This window comes from Buceros rhinoceros, unplaced genomic scaffold (assembly GCF_000710305.1).
Source record: "Buceros rhinoceros silvestris isolate BGI_N320 unplaced genomic scaffold, ASM71030v1 scaffold1940, whole genome shotgun sequence".
NCBI lineage: Eukaryota > Metazoa > Chordata > Aves > Bucerotiformes > Bucerotidae > Buceros > Buceros rhinoceros.
The window spans coordinates 1,286-17,357 of record NW_010391326.1 but is presented as its reverse complement, the minus strand read 5'-3'; the positions used below and the strand labels follow the sequence as shown (position 1 = coordinate 17,357).

The 16,072-nt window shown below is 43.6% G+C and overlaps 1 protein-coding gene across 3 annotated transcripts in view; it reads right to left on the bottom strand.

The window, feature by feature from the left end:
* The window catches only part of ERG (v-ets avian erythroblastosis virus E26 oncogene homolog), a 32,811-nt gene extending 18,120 nt beyond the window's left edge, over positions 1-14,691 (bottom strand). For all 3 annotated transcript variants that reach the window (XM_010141223.1, XM_010141231.1, XM_010141239.1), the window contains exons 1-2: positions 14,474-14,691; positions 206-357 (exon numbers count right to left, since the gene is read on the bottom strand). In XM_010141223.1, coding sequence (XP_010139525.1) covers positions 206-357; positions 14,474-14,613 — 292 coding nt within the window. In that variant the 5' untranslated portion in view covers positions 14,614-14,691. The remainder of the gene's footprint in view (positions 1-205; positions 358-14,473) is intronic.
* Positions 14,692-16,072: the final 1,381 nt, after the last annotated feature.

The following is a 16,072-nucleotide window of genomic DNA, read 5'->3' as shown; positions in this document are numbered from 1 at the left end:
TGCTGAAATAGGAAGAACAGGTTGAGGCAGTGGCTTCACTATGTTTCTCAGCTCATTCTTTTAATAACTCTGGGAAAGTGACTGCTCTTTTCTTCCTGATCACCTGAATTACACTGCCACTTTTCTCCAAACCTTCTTAAACAATGTTAGTAGACCTAGGGAAACGCAATTTTGTGCTTGAAATTTTTTGTGTAGAAGGTCTAACCTGCTGGCACGATGACTCTTCGTTCATTGGTAGTCATATTTGGAGGTGGAACGTGCTTCTCTTCCATGTAGTTTCCATAGTTCATCCCAACATTGTCTGAGCTGCTAACCATTTTCCCTCCTTTTGCCACGCTGCAGTCATCAGGAGAATTCCTAGACAGAGAAGAGAGTTGTGCTTCTATTATTATTCCAGGCTCTACTAATACTTTCAGCTGAATGACATGGGAAAAATGAGACTCAAGCACCATGGTTGAGCTGTCACTGGAAAACTCAGCACCTACCACCCAACGACTCTGTTGGTACCTTCAGTTGCCTTTTTTATTTTCAAGGGATCAGGCTCTTTTATGTCTCCAAACATATGAACACTAACAATTTATTTCCAGAGACCATTCATGGAGGCTTGCTCATGAGCTTGCTGAGTCTGATGGCTGCAAGCAGCTGCACTTCTCTCTCCAAACATCTCACAGACAACTCAGCAAACACAGAGATGCACTTAATACAAATTTGCTGAGGGAAAACTATTATTAGTTGTTATTGTCCAAGCCTTGGACAGCTTCCCATCTCCACTGCTGTCATTGTTTCATGTGGGCCACGCTCAGTTGCACTTTGTCATGCAATGTAGACACGCTTCTATGTATGGCTTACAGAAAAGGAACGTTTGCCAAAGCCATGATTCAAAATACCACACACTTGACTGGAAAAACCTTTCAGCTCCTGAATAGCACAGTCTCCATGGTACTGTAGTCAAGAAATGGAAATCTGCAGAGGATCTGCAACCAGACACCTCTTTAATTTTGGCTTTGCTTTCTGAATAGAGTCTTTAGGTTTAACATCCCACAGGGGATTCCCTAATGGTATTTTAATTGCATCACAGTTTTCTTTCTGGCAGACACAGACATATTTGTCCCTTAATTTAATGTCTACAACGTGTTTCATCAGAGAGAGAAAAATTGTTACGAATATCAAAACAAAGAACAGAGCCATGGGGAATACCTTTAAATGTAAAGAGGCTGTTTGGCAAGGGAAGGAGGGTGTTAGTTGGATTTTGGTTTCTTTAGAGATACCACATTACTAACAAGCTTTCTTTTAGTCTGGACATTTAACTCCTGAAACTGTACTATGGTCTTAGTAAACCAGCAAGAAGTCAGGTTGTGATGCTTCATGTCAGTTCCTTGCAAACTAACTAACTTGCAGTCTGGAGAACGGAGAGGATCTCCAAGACCTGGACTCCTGGAAGTGTGTTTCAGGATCTGCCCCCTGCCATCCAAAAAGGAGAGCCTATAGCTCTCCTGAGCTTGGAAATCCCAGCTCTTGCTGCAAGAGTTGTGCAGCAGTGTCACCGTAAGCCCACCAGTGGTCAGAATACAGGTGTTTTTCCGGAAGAGTTTTGCTATTGTTTGAGGACAAAAGAGGAAAAATAATAAACAGTTTAGAACACTGTTCACTAAATATACGTCAAAAGGTTGTGGCAGGTATTTTATCCGATAACCAAGAGACTTGGTTGAGTTGACTGCTCAGCACTACCATGGGTCAGGAACTAATTCAGTTAGAATTCTCAATCGTGTGTTTTAAAGAATAACTAGCACTTGGAAAGCTGAAAAGATTTTAATATACTTCTTAAATACTAAACGTACATTTAAGTATATCAGTTCTTTTCTACACAGTGTTACTACTAATTTTACCATATTGTGCTAATGTATATATTAAAAAAACCCTGCTGATGATTTTCAGTTTAGAAGTAAAATATGTCACAGAAACAATTCAATGAGTACTGTCATCTTCCTTAGAAGGCACGGAACCTTGGATGTGGCCTAGGAAATGTTGGCTTCACATACCTTTTTCAGGTATAAAATATCTTGGGTGCTACATAACATGTAACATATGAAATCTGCCTTGTGTAAAAGTCCTGCAACTGCTTTGTCAGCCACGGGACTGAATAATATCCACAAGGGAATATATAGTCAGCCAATGGTCTGGCCTGTCATTGAGTGCAGGTGAACGTAGCCTTTCCTCTCAGAACCAGAACACCATTATTCTCTCAGGTTTAACTTTTCTATCCCACTACACACTTCTAAATATAATTCTGGGAGACAGTTTACTTCTGTCTGAATAAAGCTAAGCAAAACAAAACAGCCTTTTCCTTCAGATGTAAACCTGTTGTAAAAGAGCTTTTGTGATGACTGCCTGTGAATAAATTGCTTGCTTCTTCTGTTCACCTTTAACAGATACAAACAACATAGATGCATAAGTGAGTCTGCATATTAAATCACGTGTATTTGGAAACAACATCTGCCCTTACACCTGTGAAGATGCCCAACCTGACTCCCAAGGTCAGTTATGTTACAAAGACAAGAGAAAGAACAATTTGGCCCATTCACTGACTTTTTAGGGATGTTTTGGGGAAACAGAGAGATAGCAGCTCCTTTGGCCTAACTGGGAGTGTTACTTTATTTTGCTTTTCTGTGAAAAAGAACTTGAGAAGTAGGGACATCAAAGTCTTGTTGATGACATGAAACATGTTGGTCTTATCCTACACCACTTCTATGGGCAATTGTGCATTAAAAACACTCCTGTAAACACTGAATGGTAAATGATGTGAAAGATCCAGTAGCAGCACAAGGATTTTGGCAATCTGACAGGGCTTCTCTGAGCTGGTTTTCTGATCTGAATGTAAACAGGCAGGAGTGGGGAAGATCATAAATTAATCATAACTTTTCATTAAAATCCAGAAGCAGATGGTCAAGGGTTTTGTCCCATTAGCTTACTGGGTGGACAAGCAAATCCCCAGTTCGGCAAATTTTCAAGACCATGCTCAACTTCAAGCATGTAGCATCTCCATGGGAGCTAACGGGACTCCTCAGGTACTTAAAATTGAGCATGTGCCTATGCCTACCACTGAAGCAAGGCTTAATTCAGATGGCTGGAATGGACTTCTATGGTATAGAAAGCAAAACTGAAAATGAAAGCAGACAGTAGAAAACGTTAATTTTAGTACCCAGAACAACAAGAGAGTGATTGTCTGCAAAGGCTCTTTTTTTACGACTTTCTGTGAGTCTGCTTTATTTCTGAACCACCGGGGGAGCAGGGGCAGTGGAAAAGCAGCTTTCGGAAAGTGTGCCTAGCATAAAGGGTGCAGCTTTGCAGTGATTCATCCTCAGCTCCTGGTCTGAAATGAAACTCAAGAAGTTTTCCTTCACAGCTGCATGTTATTTTTACCCTTTGTAAATACACTGTGTTACACCTGGAATTTAAAAAAAAAAAAAAAAAAAAAAAAAAAAAAAAAAAAAAAAAAAAAAAAAAAAAAAAAAAAAAAAGGAAGAAAAGTGCAAAGACTACAACCATGCTACCCAAGAGCATTTGATTGCTCCGACTGCTGATAAATGTCTGTTGAAGAAAGCATTTCTCCATGCATCTTTGGACCTGGAAGCTTCGTCTTTATTCAGGAATTAAGCTGATTCGATGGTTTTATTCTTAGAATCAAGTTGATTTGATGGTTAAATTTAGTGCCCACTCCTACTGAAACTGACTGGAGTTTTGCCAGCCATTGACTCTGACAAAAGCAGATGTAAGTTCATAAATAAGTGTATGAAACACACTTTTCCCTCTTCACTATGCTACTACATTCCCCATGTGAAATAAAATACCCGTGCTGTGTTAAAATGCAAGGTGTCAGAGAAACACAGATAAGGAATCAGCAAAATTTTACAAGATCTCTCTGACATGCTCATAATATAAACCCCACTATATAATATTTCTGAATTTCAGGGGGAAATAAATGAGAAAAAATGTATTCTCCAAATGTCTACGTATCTTTAGAAGTTTCTTTGATAACTACAGCTTGAGTAACTTAGCTACAGAGACTACTTTCAGAAAAGGGATCTTTGGAGAGCAGAGTGGTGTATGGATAACTTAAGAGTTTTCCATGCATGGTCCCCACCCAGCCCATGGCTGCTCAGGTCATAGGATATGCTTAGCTACCAGGAGCTGGTCTTCTGTAAGGCTTTGGCAAAAGAAAAAAAAAAAAAAATAAAGAGACACCGGCTTACAGGTTACAGATTGCTCAACTCTCCTCTCCCATTTCGTAATGCCAGTGATCTGTGAAAGAGGGCAATGGCCCTAGCAGGGCTGTGATGTCTCCACCCCGTCCTTAAGAACAAGAAGGAGAGCTCCACAAAGCCAGGTCTCTCATACAATTTGAGCTGACATACGTAAATTTGTATTTAGACAGAATGACATCATGTGGAGGTCAGCTCGTACTGAGTATATTGCAAAGCATGCTCATCTCTGTTCACTGCAGTTACTCCAGCTGTAGTGAACTACGCCAGTGCTTCCCCCCAGCCAAAGAGTTTGTCACTGAAAAAGTGGCCCATGAAGAAAAAAAATCAGAACTTCCCCCTCACTTTGAGGTACAGTGTTGTTTCTTAAAGCACACCTGACATACTTTAGTCCACAGTATCACTGTACAGGGTTATACAGACGGAGCCCTAAACTCTCTTCCCTTCCCCTCTCTACAGTCTCTTCCTCTTCATTAATCAGTGGGCTTCTCATTGCTGAGACATGCCACAGCAGTGCATGCAAAGAGGGGTCCTGCTGACCCACTTTGGGTTCCCCTTTGGGAGCAGTCACTGGGGACATCCTGAGCCTCTTTGGTGAGAAGGAGCCCATGCTCCCCAGCTGCTGAAGCTGGAGCGTGGCTGCACCATCAGCTTTGCAGAACCCCAGGGGCTGCTTCCCTGGCACCAATGGTGATCCTCCTGGGTGCTAAGTGAAATTCTGAAAAACGCTTTCAGTGGTGATATCAGAGCCCCCAACACTTGCTTTGAAAGAGCTCCAATTCCACCACACGCACTTCACCTAGCACCACAGCTGGATGCGGCAGCTGGTTTCTGTGTGTACACCAAGCCAAGTCCTGCAAGTGCACCAAGCCCTCTGCTCCTGTGCAGGCACCGGACCTTAAATCTGCTGCATGAGCACCACTGCACATAACCTGCTGACAGGAAAACAGAGGGTTAGTTTTCCCTTCCAAGGCTTCTTGTGAAAGCAGTGCAAAATTCCCTGCAGAGGACTCCATCATAACAGAGCCATTAAAATGCCAGAACATGCATGTAGATTGAAACATCCCTGGGGTGCTCACACAGGTGCTCACACAACTGCTCAGTGAACTGGGCTGGGGAGCTTCTTTCCCATCAAGTAAGCAAACAGGTAGATAAATGGGAGGGTGGGTGGGTAAGTAACTCAGTGCTTAGCTATAACGTGGTTTGCTCCCCCAGCCATGTAGGGTGGCTGCGTAAAGGCTATGCTCGCCCACAGCAAAGGAGATGGCTAGCAGCGAACTGCTGAGGTCTCCGGAAGGAAAGGAAACCTCCTGGGACTTGTGCCACTGGCTTCAGCATCAGCTGAAGCCATGGTGACAGTCTGTTTATGTTTGCTATAAGGTGAGTGTCAAAAGCAGTCCTAAGAAGACAAAAGAAAAGGATAAAAAAAAGAAAACTGAAGTTTTCACTGGGCCATGAAGTTGTACAAGTGCACTGCTCCATGCACAGCTCTACAGGGTCAACCAAAAGAGCCTTCAGCAGCCCAAACAGACCAGGGCTGCAGAGAGGCTGGAACTGGGGCAGGTCCATGCTAACGCACTTCCACAATGTCCAAATCAGGGGCAGACACTGTTGTGTGGGGTGCCCCAGACTCAGCGGGTGCTCAGGTCTGCACAGTAACAACCCAGACGTTGCTCAGAGATGTCACAGCGTGGCTTGTAGAGGTGCCTCTGGTTCCTTCCTCCAGTGAAAGGAGAAAACAAACAAGCCAACACATGCAACACTGTTGCCTTACTGTAAGCACAACAGAAGATGCTTGTTTATTGAGTTGTATGTGCAGCAGCCTTCATTTTCAATCAAGCAATAACCTCTGCTAATTGAAACAATCTTTTTCTTTCTTTCTTCTTTTTTTTTCCGTTTAACTTTCCGGGCTATCTTGCAATCCACAGCTGCTTCAACCCTTCAGGCCATCATGGCAAATTAAGGCAGTCACCATCTGGCTCACTAGAGGCCAGTCAAGCTATAAACATGACCGGCCTGGCCCTTTGTGTTCACGGTATGGGGAAACAGCTGGTTTAAGTTTGACTGCACGTTGTCATTTCTCCATTAGCGCAAACACTTCAGTATTTCTTATGTGTGAGGTTGGAGTGAAGAAAGAGAAAGAAGGGAAGGGGGTCACTAAAAGCCAAAGCTAAGAAATTATGTTCTGCATATACATAATTTACAATTAGATTGCTGCCTGGGAGAAGACTGAAGTCTGACATGGTGATAGGTAGGCCAAAGCCACAATGACCTCCCAGTTGGCCTATAACTTTCAGGACCTGTTTTCTTTTGTTTTTCTTTTGTTATTTTAATAGAAATTCTATTATAATGGTAATGAATTACATTACTCAAATTGTATTTCATTTCAAGAGGTTCTAAGACTGTTGTGTTGGTGGTTTCATAAAACACGAAATTCTGGGAGACGGGGCCTTTCTCAAACCACACGTGTCTTCGTTTGTGGGCAGGGATCATACAGAAAGTTAACAAAGAAGGGCGTGCCAGGCATAAACAGGAGTGACGTCTTCTATGGAAACTATAATCCCCCTCATCTGTCGAATGTCTGCTGATTTTCATGATTAACATTATCGGGTTGTGAAGCTGATGGGTGTGAAATGGTAAAGCCAGCGATTACCCACTATTTCTTACCTTCTGCTTTCTTTTAAAATGCTATTCCCAAGCTTTAAATACTAAACACTGCCTCTCATAGTACCCTGATCAAAATAAAACATCTATTAATGAAGGAGGAGAGAAGACTTATCTCCAGACACACTGGGTCAGAGACCGCCTACCTCCTGAGAGTGCCTGCCTCATGCCAGCCTGGGGGACCACCACAACCACCAGCTCTAAACACTCTAGACAAGGGAAGTACTGTACTGGAAATCAAGTAGTAATGATACCAATAGTCATAAATAGTGGCAGTGATCATAACTGTTGTGGGGTCTTATGTCATTATTTGAAGACTAATTTTATATTTCACTACTCATATGAGAGCATTTGGTAGCTTAGCTCTTTTGAATTTCCGGCTATCCTCATCTTCCTCTTAAACTCCTGGAGCTAAGCACACAATTGAAGCATCAGCAGTCAATCCAAAATGTAACCATGCCAATTATGAATGAACACATTATCCCAGAGTCAAAAGCTTCTTGGCCTGCACCTGCGAGCCCAGCACTCCCTCAAAAAAATATGCAGATAAAGTAGCTACAGTAGTGTTGAGCTGGGTTTGTTTTTCTCCTTGGCAACACGTTTACTTCAAAACCAGAGCCAAACCATGCACGAACACACACATGCACACACTAATGGTAAGCTGGTGGATTTTCAGAGCAAAGCAGAACTTCTTCAAGTAGTCACACATAAATCTCTACGTGGAGAAGATACTGAATTTGCAGTTTTCCCAGTTTGGTAGGCAGCCACTCCACCAGCCACCCAGCCAGTGGAAAAAATATCAGTCTGAGTTAGCTAACACAAAGTCTCTTTACCCAAGATTAATGTTACTTTATATAGCCAGCTCCAACAAGTGCATTAGAAAAGTCATTCTCTTAAGACAAATCTCCGAGATTTTCTGTGTACTGAGGTAGGGCCCGACTCAAGCCCTGTTGAGATAGAGTCCCATTGACTGCCATGGATTTTAGATCATGCTTGTTGTTTAGTCTGAGCTGAGGTTTACCAAGAACCCCAGGGCTGCATACCAATGGTACACCACCAGATGTGAAAGGCATGGCACTGAGCCTCAATGGAAGAAGCCATGCCCTTGAAAAACAAGCGATGTCAGGGCGCTTACTGCAGACCACCTCTGTTTCCTCACGTGCTGGATGCAAGCAAGGTGTGCACATGCTCTAACTGGATCCACCAGTATCACACCACAGACTGGAGCATGATGCAGCAGTGCCTCACTCAGCTTAAAACACATCAGCCTGGATCCTAAGAGCATGATGGTCCTGTTGTGGTGACAATACAGAGCTCTGTCGGGATGAATGCACTCTCCTTCATGGCTGGGCACATCAGCTGGCACATGGCTAGAACGCACAAGGTACCTCAAGCACTACCTATTCAAATTCAAATTTGCTAGTTTGTATAGCACAAAATAGCTACCACTTAGAAGACTTTACATCAAGGGGGAAAGAAAAAAAATCACACCACCAAAGACTTGGGGTCACTCTGGACTCTGAAAAGTCTTCCTGTGTGTCAGACGCACTCAACCCAGCTAGTACAGAGACTCTTCAATGAAAATTTAAAACAGTACGCTATTTTCCAAAAGGGCCAGCACTAAACATGTATTAAGTGATAATTTCACTCTCAAATGGTTTTTGAGCAACAATTGGTAGTGCTTAAATCAACATTTTGCACATGATTAAATCTTAATGACAACTAATTATTTCTGGCACTTCTTTAAAACTTCTGTATCAGCCAAGCTTATGTTGGAAAACTTATGCTCTACTTTCATTGCACCTAACTTTCAAAATACTTTCTCAATGAAATCATCACATTGCTCACAGCAAGTGAAATTTATCTGTGGCCTGAATAAGACTCTATGTTCCACTTCAGCCTCCCTTAAATTAAAAAGATTGATTACCTACCAGTACGTGTAGTTCTTCCAAGCTACCTTTGCACAGTCCCACCCATGGGCATGGTGGAGTCCCATCGGTGAGCGTATTCAGAGATGGCTGAGCAATCCGTTGATTTAAATGTTGTTTAAGCACTACCTAGGGCCTCGTGAGAGTGTTTTCACAGAAGTGAATTTCACCCTAAATGCATAACATGAATTGCATTCACTCACTGTAATAGAATTGCTCATATGTAAAGAACAATAAACAGAAAAGTAAGAAACAGTATGACATATGTAATCTCCAGATTTATATTACAGTGAATAAAAGGGTGAATCTTTCTGACTCGAGAGCAATAAATAGCAGGAAACTATTATTACGTTCAGGTGAAAGATTGACTATATGGTGGCACAAAAGGTCTCATTAGATTTGTGTATCTGGAAGAAATGTAACGGCTGTACCAACACAATGGATTTGAAGAAACTCAATTTGATACCACCTGTGACAATCTGCATTATATATGCAACAACAGTAAGATAAACGACAGCTTTAAATTAAACTTTTCTTCCTTTATTTAATTTAAGGTAGGTCCTCAGGCTGTAATTTTATGGTGCTGTGCAGCAGGGTTTAGCTTTAAAAATACTGCTGTTGTTAAAGAAAACCATGTAGCTAATTCCTCTGCAGCACACCGAAAACAAGCCTTTAATTTCATTCTAATGTTATTTCTTCATTATTCACCGGAATGCCAGTTCTGAGACTGTTATGTTTTGAGACTTAATGTAGGGCAATTAGAGCCAAAGTATATCTGGGGAAAGCCCTAGCAGAGTGAGTACGTTTCTGTTTTGAGTGAATAGTTAACTGCTGATGTGTAAGAGGTTCAGTACGCTCCTAAAATTTTATACCCCTTTCCAGACAACAGAATACACGGCCAGGAAGCAGTTTGACACAGTGACAAGGGAGAGCTGGACCGCAAAAATTTGCAGTACTAACTGTTCTCTCATTACCACTTTGTGGAGTCTGGTACCCTGTTTTGCGTCCTCTTTACACCATGTTATTCAGACCCATGCTCCCACATAGGAAGACAATTACAGAGGATACTCTGGAGATCCTAGAGGCAGCACTCCTGCAACTCTGCAATATGGCTGTGGTATTTTAGACTCCCTAGGGACAACTCGGATTTTAAAATGAGTGTAAACAGAGCAGGTACAGTCTTACTGAAAATGAAAAGCAGCTCCAAGCTCTCTAGCTACCGCATATGTTAACTTTCAACACATGAAGCATTTTTCAGAACTGAGCGTTTTGTTTAAGGAAGTAATTTTATGGACTGCAAATGAGCAGGGTGGGGAAGGCTTCTGCAGAAAAGAAAATACAAAGTACCCTCAGAATGGTGGGGTACCTCTAATCTGCGTATATAAAGTGTGGCTGGTGTTATGTATGTGAGGATCAGCAGATAACCTGCCAGGAAACCAGTGACACCAGCATACGAATGGCAAAGGCCAGCAGGACTTGAGGACGGAACAAATGGTTTTCAGATTTGTAGGAGATGCATATATCACACTCACCTGCAGTGACTGCCACAATGACAGCACTAATCAGTATAGTATCAGAATGTTTGATATGATTACTTAGGATTAATTTATTACTGATAAGCAATTTCATTTTATGCAAGGCTTGAGTGATACACACTTTTTTCCACAACTGGTGGGAATACCGCGTACCAGGAAGCACTCCAATTCTCGAAGTGTAATAAAACTGTACATATTACATACACGTATGTTTGTGAGTTTTAGAAATACCACAACGTATTTATATTTGTTACTTGGCGGCGTTAGTTATCCATTAAAAGTATAATACTGAGAACTACTTTTTATGCATATGTTAGGCCTTATAAAATAATGGTCCTCCGATTAAATAAACAGTGTATTTTTATTACAATAGTATTCTTTCATTTTTGTGTTAAGAATAGACATGCAACATACGCATGAAATTTATTTTGTTCTGTTGATCTATTCTTTTTTTGGTAGTCTCTAAGTGATTTCTTTGTTTATTTTTCAGCATGTCATATCTTAGGAGTTGCAGTGAAGTATGAATTTTCCTTGTTTTCTCCAGTTAGCAACTCTGCATTGCTCTGTCAAATCCAAGATTAATAAACAAAACACTACCTCCAATGCTGCAGGTTATTTTTAATTCAATACAGAAAGAATTACATTTCTTCCCATTATATTTTCAGCCAGAATGTACCCTTTAGAAAACCAGTGCTCTGTTCAAAACCATTTTGCAGTTCAGAGCAGTAACTTGTACGGCCTCTTCCAGCAGCATAGCTTGTATGCCAGCTCACACACTGGTTCATATTGGGAAAGAATGGCCACTGCTGAGCTGTTAATTTTCTAATGATGGCCACGTTAAGCACCTCTGAGCGATGCTCTTCAGAGAAAAATGAAGAACTTGGCCATCATGTGCTGCTCACCTGATTTGCACTAAATGCCAAATGATGGAGTAGGTAGACCTAAAGCTATTTTTTTGGAGAAGAGGCACACAAAATTTCTTCTCTTCATCTCTTTACTTGTGTAATGGTGAAAAAGGTGGTCACGATGGTGCAAAAATATGTCACTAGGGTTCCAGATGCCTTGGCAACTCCTGGGTGACACATCTAAAACAATTAACAGGTATGCTGGAAAAGCATGAATCAAAATTATGCTCCGTGACTAATCAAAAAAGATCAATTTGAAGACAATCTCCCATTGGTCAGATTATCCATCCTTGCAAAAGGAGGTGCCTGTTTTGCTAGGAACAATGCAGAAGATACGCACAAACATTTTACGCGGATAGTCAGGATACCTCTGAAGGAAAGGCAGACTGCTCTCTTGGCAAAGGGCAACTCGGGCAGCCTGAACAGCAGCAGCAGCCAGCTCCCGTCTATTGACTGTGCCGGTAGCCAGAGTATCACCCTAAGCGATTCAGTGCATGCACACACTAATGGAAAATGGCATAAAGGAAGAAGAAATTATAGGCATTACGAACATGTGTCCAAATACTCTGTGCAATACAGGGCTTCTGAACGTTTATCCATTGCTGGAAAGTATTTTGAGTTCACATATCAAAGTGAACACACCTTAGATTGGGGACATACGGGTCATGCTGATCATAAGCCCTTCCTGTCCTGCCTAGAGAAGTTGGGCTGCCAGGCAGGCAGCAAGGTGTGAACCATGGGTTCAGGCAAGAGACGGGAAGCCTAACTCCAGCCCTGCAGGGGGGATGCTCTGCTCTTGTTGCTGCACTGCAGTTCTCTGCTGCCGGGTTACTTCTGCTGTTATCCGGGAGCAGCACAGCCCCGCTGTGTGAGAGAAGCAAAGGCACAGGGCGCGTGATCTCTCCCAGCTGCACACCCACTTATGCATCCACAACGACACTTTCAGGCCTCACTGGATGCCAAGACAGAGTTTATCTGCCTATCCAGGCACCCTGCAACGGCAGGGGTGCCTCGGGGTGCCTGGCCCTCTCTGGACCAAGGCAGACCCTGCAGGAGCTCGGTGCTTTAGTGCCTTGGGATGTCTGTGCTCCCAAATCAGGGATCCTATCAGTCTCTACTGGCTTGGGGCATGCTGCTGTGTGACAGCATGTTTTTCTACACTGTGCTCTCACCCACAAGCTTTACGAGTTTGCCTGGAGACCCAGTTTAGCTGATCTGACTATGGGCACACATTTTGGTCTTGGTAAGGGTTCTGACCTCCTACATCAGAGTTTATACTCTTTATACAGAGTCTATACTCCTTACAAGGGGTGCTAATGGGGTTTACACCATTTCAAGCTTTCAGCTAACGAAAGACGATATGGCTGTCTATGATTTTGTCCTTAAACCATCACAGCAACAGCCAAATACCTGTGATTCACAGATGGAGCTCTAATATTCAGGCTAGTTACCTATTTCTGGAATCCAAGGTAGCAAATTCAGGATTCTGGCTTGATTATTTTAAAAATGTTATTGACCAACAAATTTGAATGAATCCGTATCATCTTGACTCCTCCTTAATATCTGGGAGTATGTCAAGTAGGAGTCTGTGTAAGACTGACTTCAGTTTAGTATAACATTACTAATTACTACTGCTAATCTTGGTAACAATTAACACTAATTATCTATTCTAATGTACTGTATGGAATTTACACTGTGAAGAACTGCGATGAGTTCTCTTACAGAAATGCCAGCACAAATGTTTAGAGGTAATTTTAGGAAGCAGGAGATAATGGTTTTGAATCAATACTCCTTTTATGATTATATCTCTGCATTTGCCTAGAACAAAAAAAAAAAAAAAGAAAAAAACCCCAAACTTCACTGAAATTGGTTGTGAATAGGTTCTGAATAAGTAGGCTTACAAGAAGATTTCCCCTTATTCTTTGTAACTTCAGTTCAACATTTACTTCTAAGTGTCTCAAATCTTTGCCTATTCACTGGAAATTTTGATTTGGATTCAGCACATTTTCCATCCTCACCAGTGAAAAGTGTAGGTGTGACAAGCGGTCAAACCACTTTGCCCTGCTCATGGTGCTCATCACATTAAGTGTGAACAGTGACCACAGTGGCCATAGCTGAGGTTTTTCTAAACAACTGATGCTGGGAGATGAGATTAGCAGGCAGGTGTTTGTGAGAGAGAGATGTGAAGCAGTCTTCACTGGTACAGCACCAACAACTGCGAGCGACTGACTCTCTGGACCTCTGCCCTTCAGCAACACCAAAGGAAAGCCGTCCTGACAGTCAGGCATTTTAAACAGGAAAGCACTTGTTTGGATAATTTCCTTTAAAAAAAAAAATCTCGTGCTTTTTCAGATAGAAGAAATCCCCTAGAGTGCTCCTGTGCTTGGGACAGCTACAGTCAATATCCACCAATCCACTGCATTACTCTACTCTTCCAGCTTCATCGACAAAACTCTCCTTCCTAGCAACGATCATTAAAAAAAGTCCCACGACAACAATTAATGCACTGACAGCTGTGGCTACTGCCTGTTGAGTGGAGTAATTTCTTTTCCTGCTCCTTTCCACTTCCCTACCTGCCTCCATACATATGCTACATATTCTTCATCATGAGCTCTTCTGAAATCCAACTCCATGGTTATGCTTTCTGGCACTATGTTTACAGCCAATATGAAAGTAAATATCAATAGTTCACTCTTTCTGCCATTACAAGAATTTACTTCCTATGCTTCTCTGGTTACATTTAGAGAAAAGACAACTGCCCAGACTACTGTATTTTGACAATTTCCATTGAGTGTTAGATCACATATGCCACACCCTTAGACAGGTCGGTGGCATTGTCCCAGACTCATATTTTGCTGACTTTAATACATGCTCTTTCACCTAGTGTGCAATGCAAGCTCACATCCAAAATTATTCGCACTCAGAGGAAACACAGAAAGCTATTGTACAAGCTCACGAGAAGACTGTGCTTGATGCACCGTTTGAGACTCTCCGTAACACCTTAACAGGGCTGGCAGGTGTGACCTACAAGCTATGGGAGACCTGGGACAGCAGCTGGTGGCCAGGCAGGCAGGATATCTTGGGGCAACTAAAATGGTGCTAGATTCAAAGATTTAGACAGCTGAGCTATACCCGTCACAAGAAAAAATGTACTTGAGCTATGGTAACACTGGCCTTATTACCTTGACCCATTAACCTGGTTTGGATTACACTCCATCTTGATGGTGACTCTAGCTGGAGGCTGAGATAACCAGTCTTGCTGGGGAACACGTGGACTCATCTTTGACGTCTGCCCATATTCACTGGAGGAGGAGGCCGTCATCTCTGACTTTGCAAGGTGAGGCGATCCGTAGGCGCACTCGAACAAGGACTGGTCTTCACTCACCACTGATAACGCTTCCTGCAAGCCAGAGAAGAGAAGTCAATGTGACCATGTTTCAGAGCAGACATTACAAAATCCCTCACGCAAAAAAGGGCTTGTCCATCTCACAAGAAGATGAACAGCTGGTCACTTGCTTGTTACATTTAGCCATGCCACTGCTGCCAGTGGAGGTGAGGACTCATGGTACCAGATACGCTGTCAGCATATGGCAGGAGGACAACCTCTCCCATGGGGAGACCCTTCCCATCATTGGCTGAGAAGATGCACAAACACACGCTACAAACACTCATCAATAGAGGCCAGAAGCTGGGAGGGAGAAGAGGGCAGGATGGGCAGCAAAGCTTGGGCATCTGGCATTCCAGGTCAGAATGTAGAGGGACAGATCTGCTGAGGGGGTAAGCAAGCTGTCATCGCTCCTTTAACTGGCCCTGCAAGAAGCAAATGAAAGCCAGGCCTTGCTGACTCACTGGAGCTTCTCTTCCTTCCTCTGGGACACAGGCCAAGTCCCTTCTAGACAGGGAGCTGAGACAGCTGAGCACAGCCCCTAATCCAGGGACCCTCCTCTTTCTGCCAGCATCTGCTGCCAGCTTTGGTGGAGGTGCCACCACCAGCCCTGAGAGGACACCATGCCCACCAGTCAGGTCTCTCTCTCTCATGGCAACCCTTCCTGGCAGACTGCCTGGCCCAGTATCCTGCTCTGGCACTGTGGGAATGGTTTCCCTGGCCACCTTCCCTTGCTGTGGCAGCACTGCAGTTACGGCCCTCGAGGACAGCAGGGCTCACCAGGTCCCTTGGTAGCAGGGCAGCTTCCACCATAGCTGGCTGGAGGTGGGACAGAGGGAGAGACGGCCACCGTCTCTCTCCACTGCCATGCATTTGTGCTGGCACCAATTCCTTTCCCACATTATCTGGAGCCCAGTCACAGGAGTGAGGTGGTGCCTCACTCCTTTGGGCAGGTAGAGAGTCCACAGGGAAGCTGAGAGAAGTGCTAGTGATGTCAGAGGGACCTATCCTGCCTGAGCCAAGGCTCCCTGGCCACGGGAGCTGGTCTGGGCTCCCATCCTCCTGCTGGCCCCCAGCATTGCACAGGCTCAGGTGGCCACCTCTCCAAAAGCAGACTTCCAAGGAAAGACTCCTCTCCCAGAGCAACTTAGGGTAAATATGGGGCATAAGGTTGTACACAGACAGTAACCCAAAGCATGGCTCCCTCCTCCCACCCTGGCACCAGGGCTCTGCCCTGAGATGAAATGGAGCAGGAGCGCAGCCCAGCACCTCCCTCCCTGCCATGTGGTCCCTGCCAGGAGCTGGGGGGAGCAAGCCCCAGCACTGGGTCAGAAGAACAGGCTCGGAATGCAGCCCACCAGATGACAGCAGCCATGGAGGCAGCCAGCTGGCAATG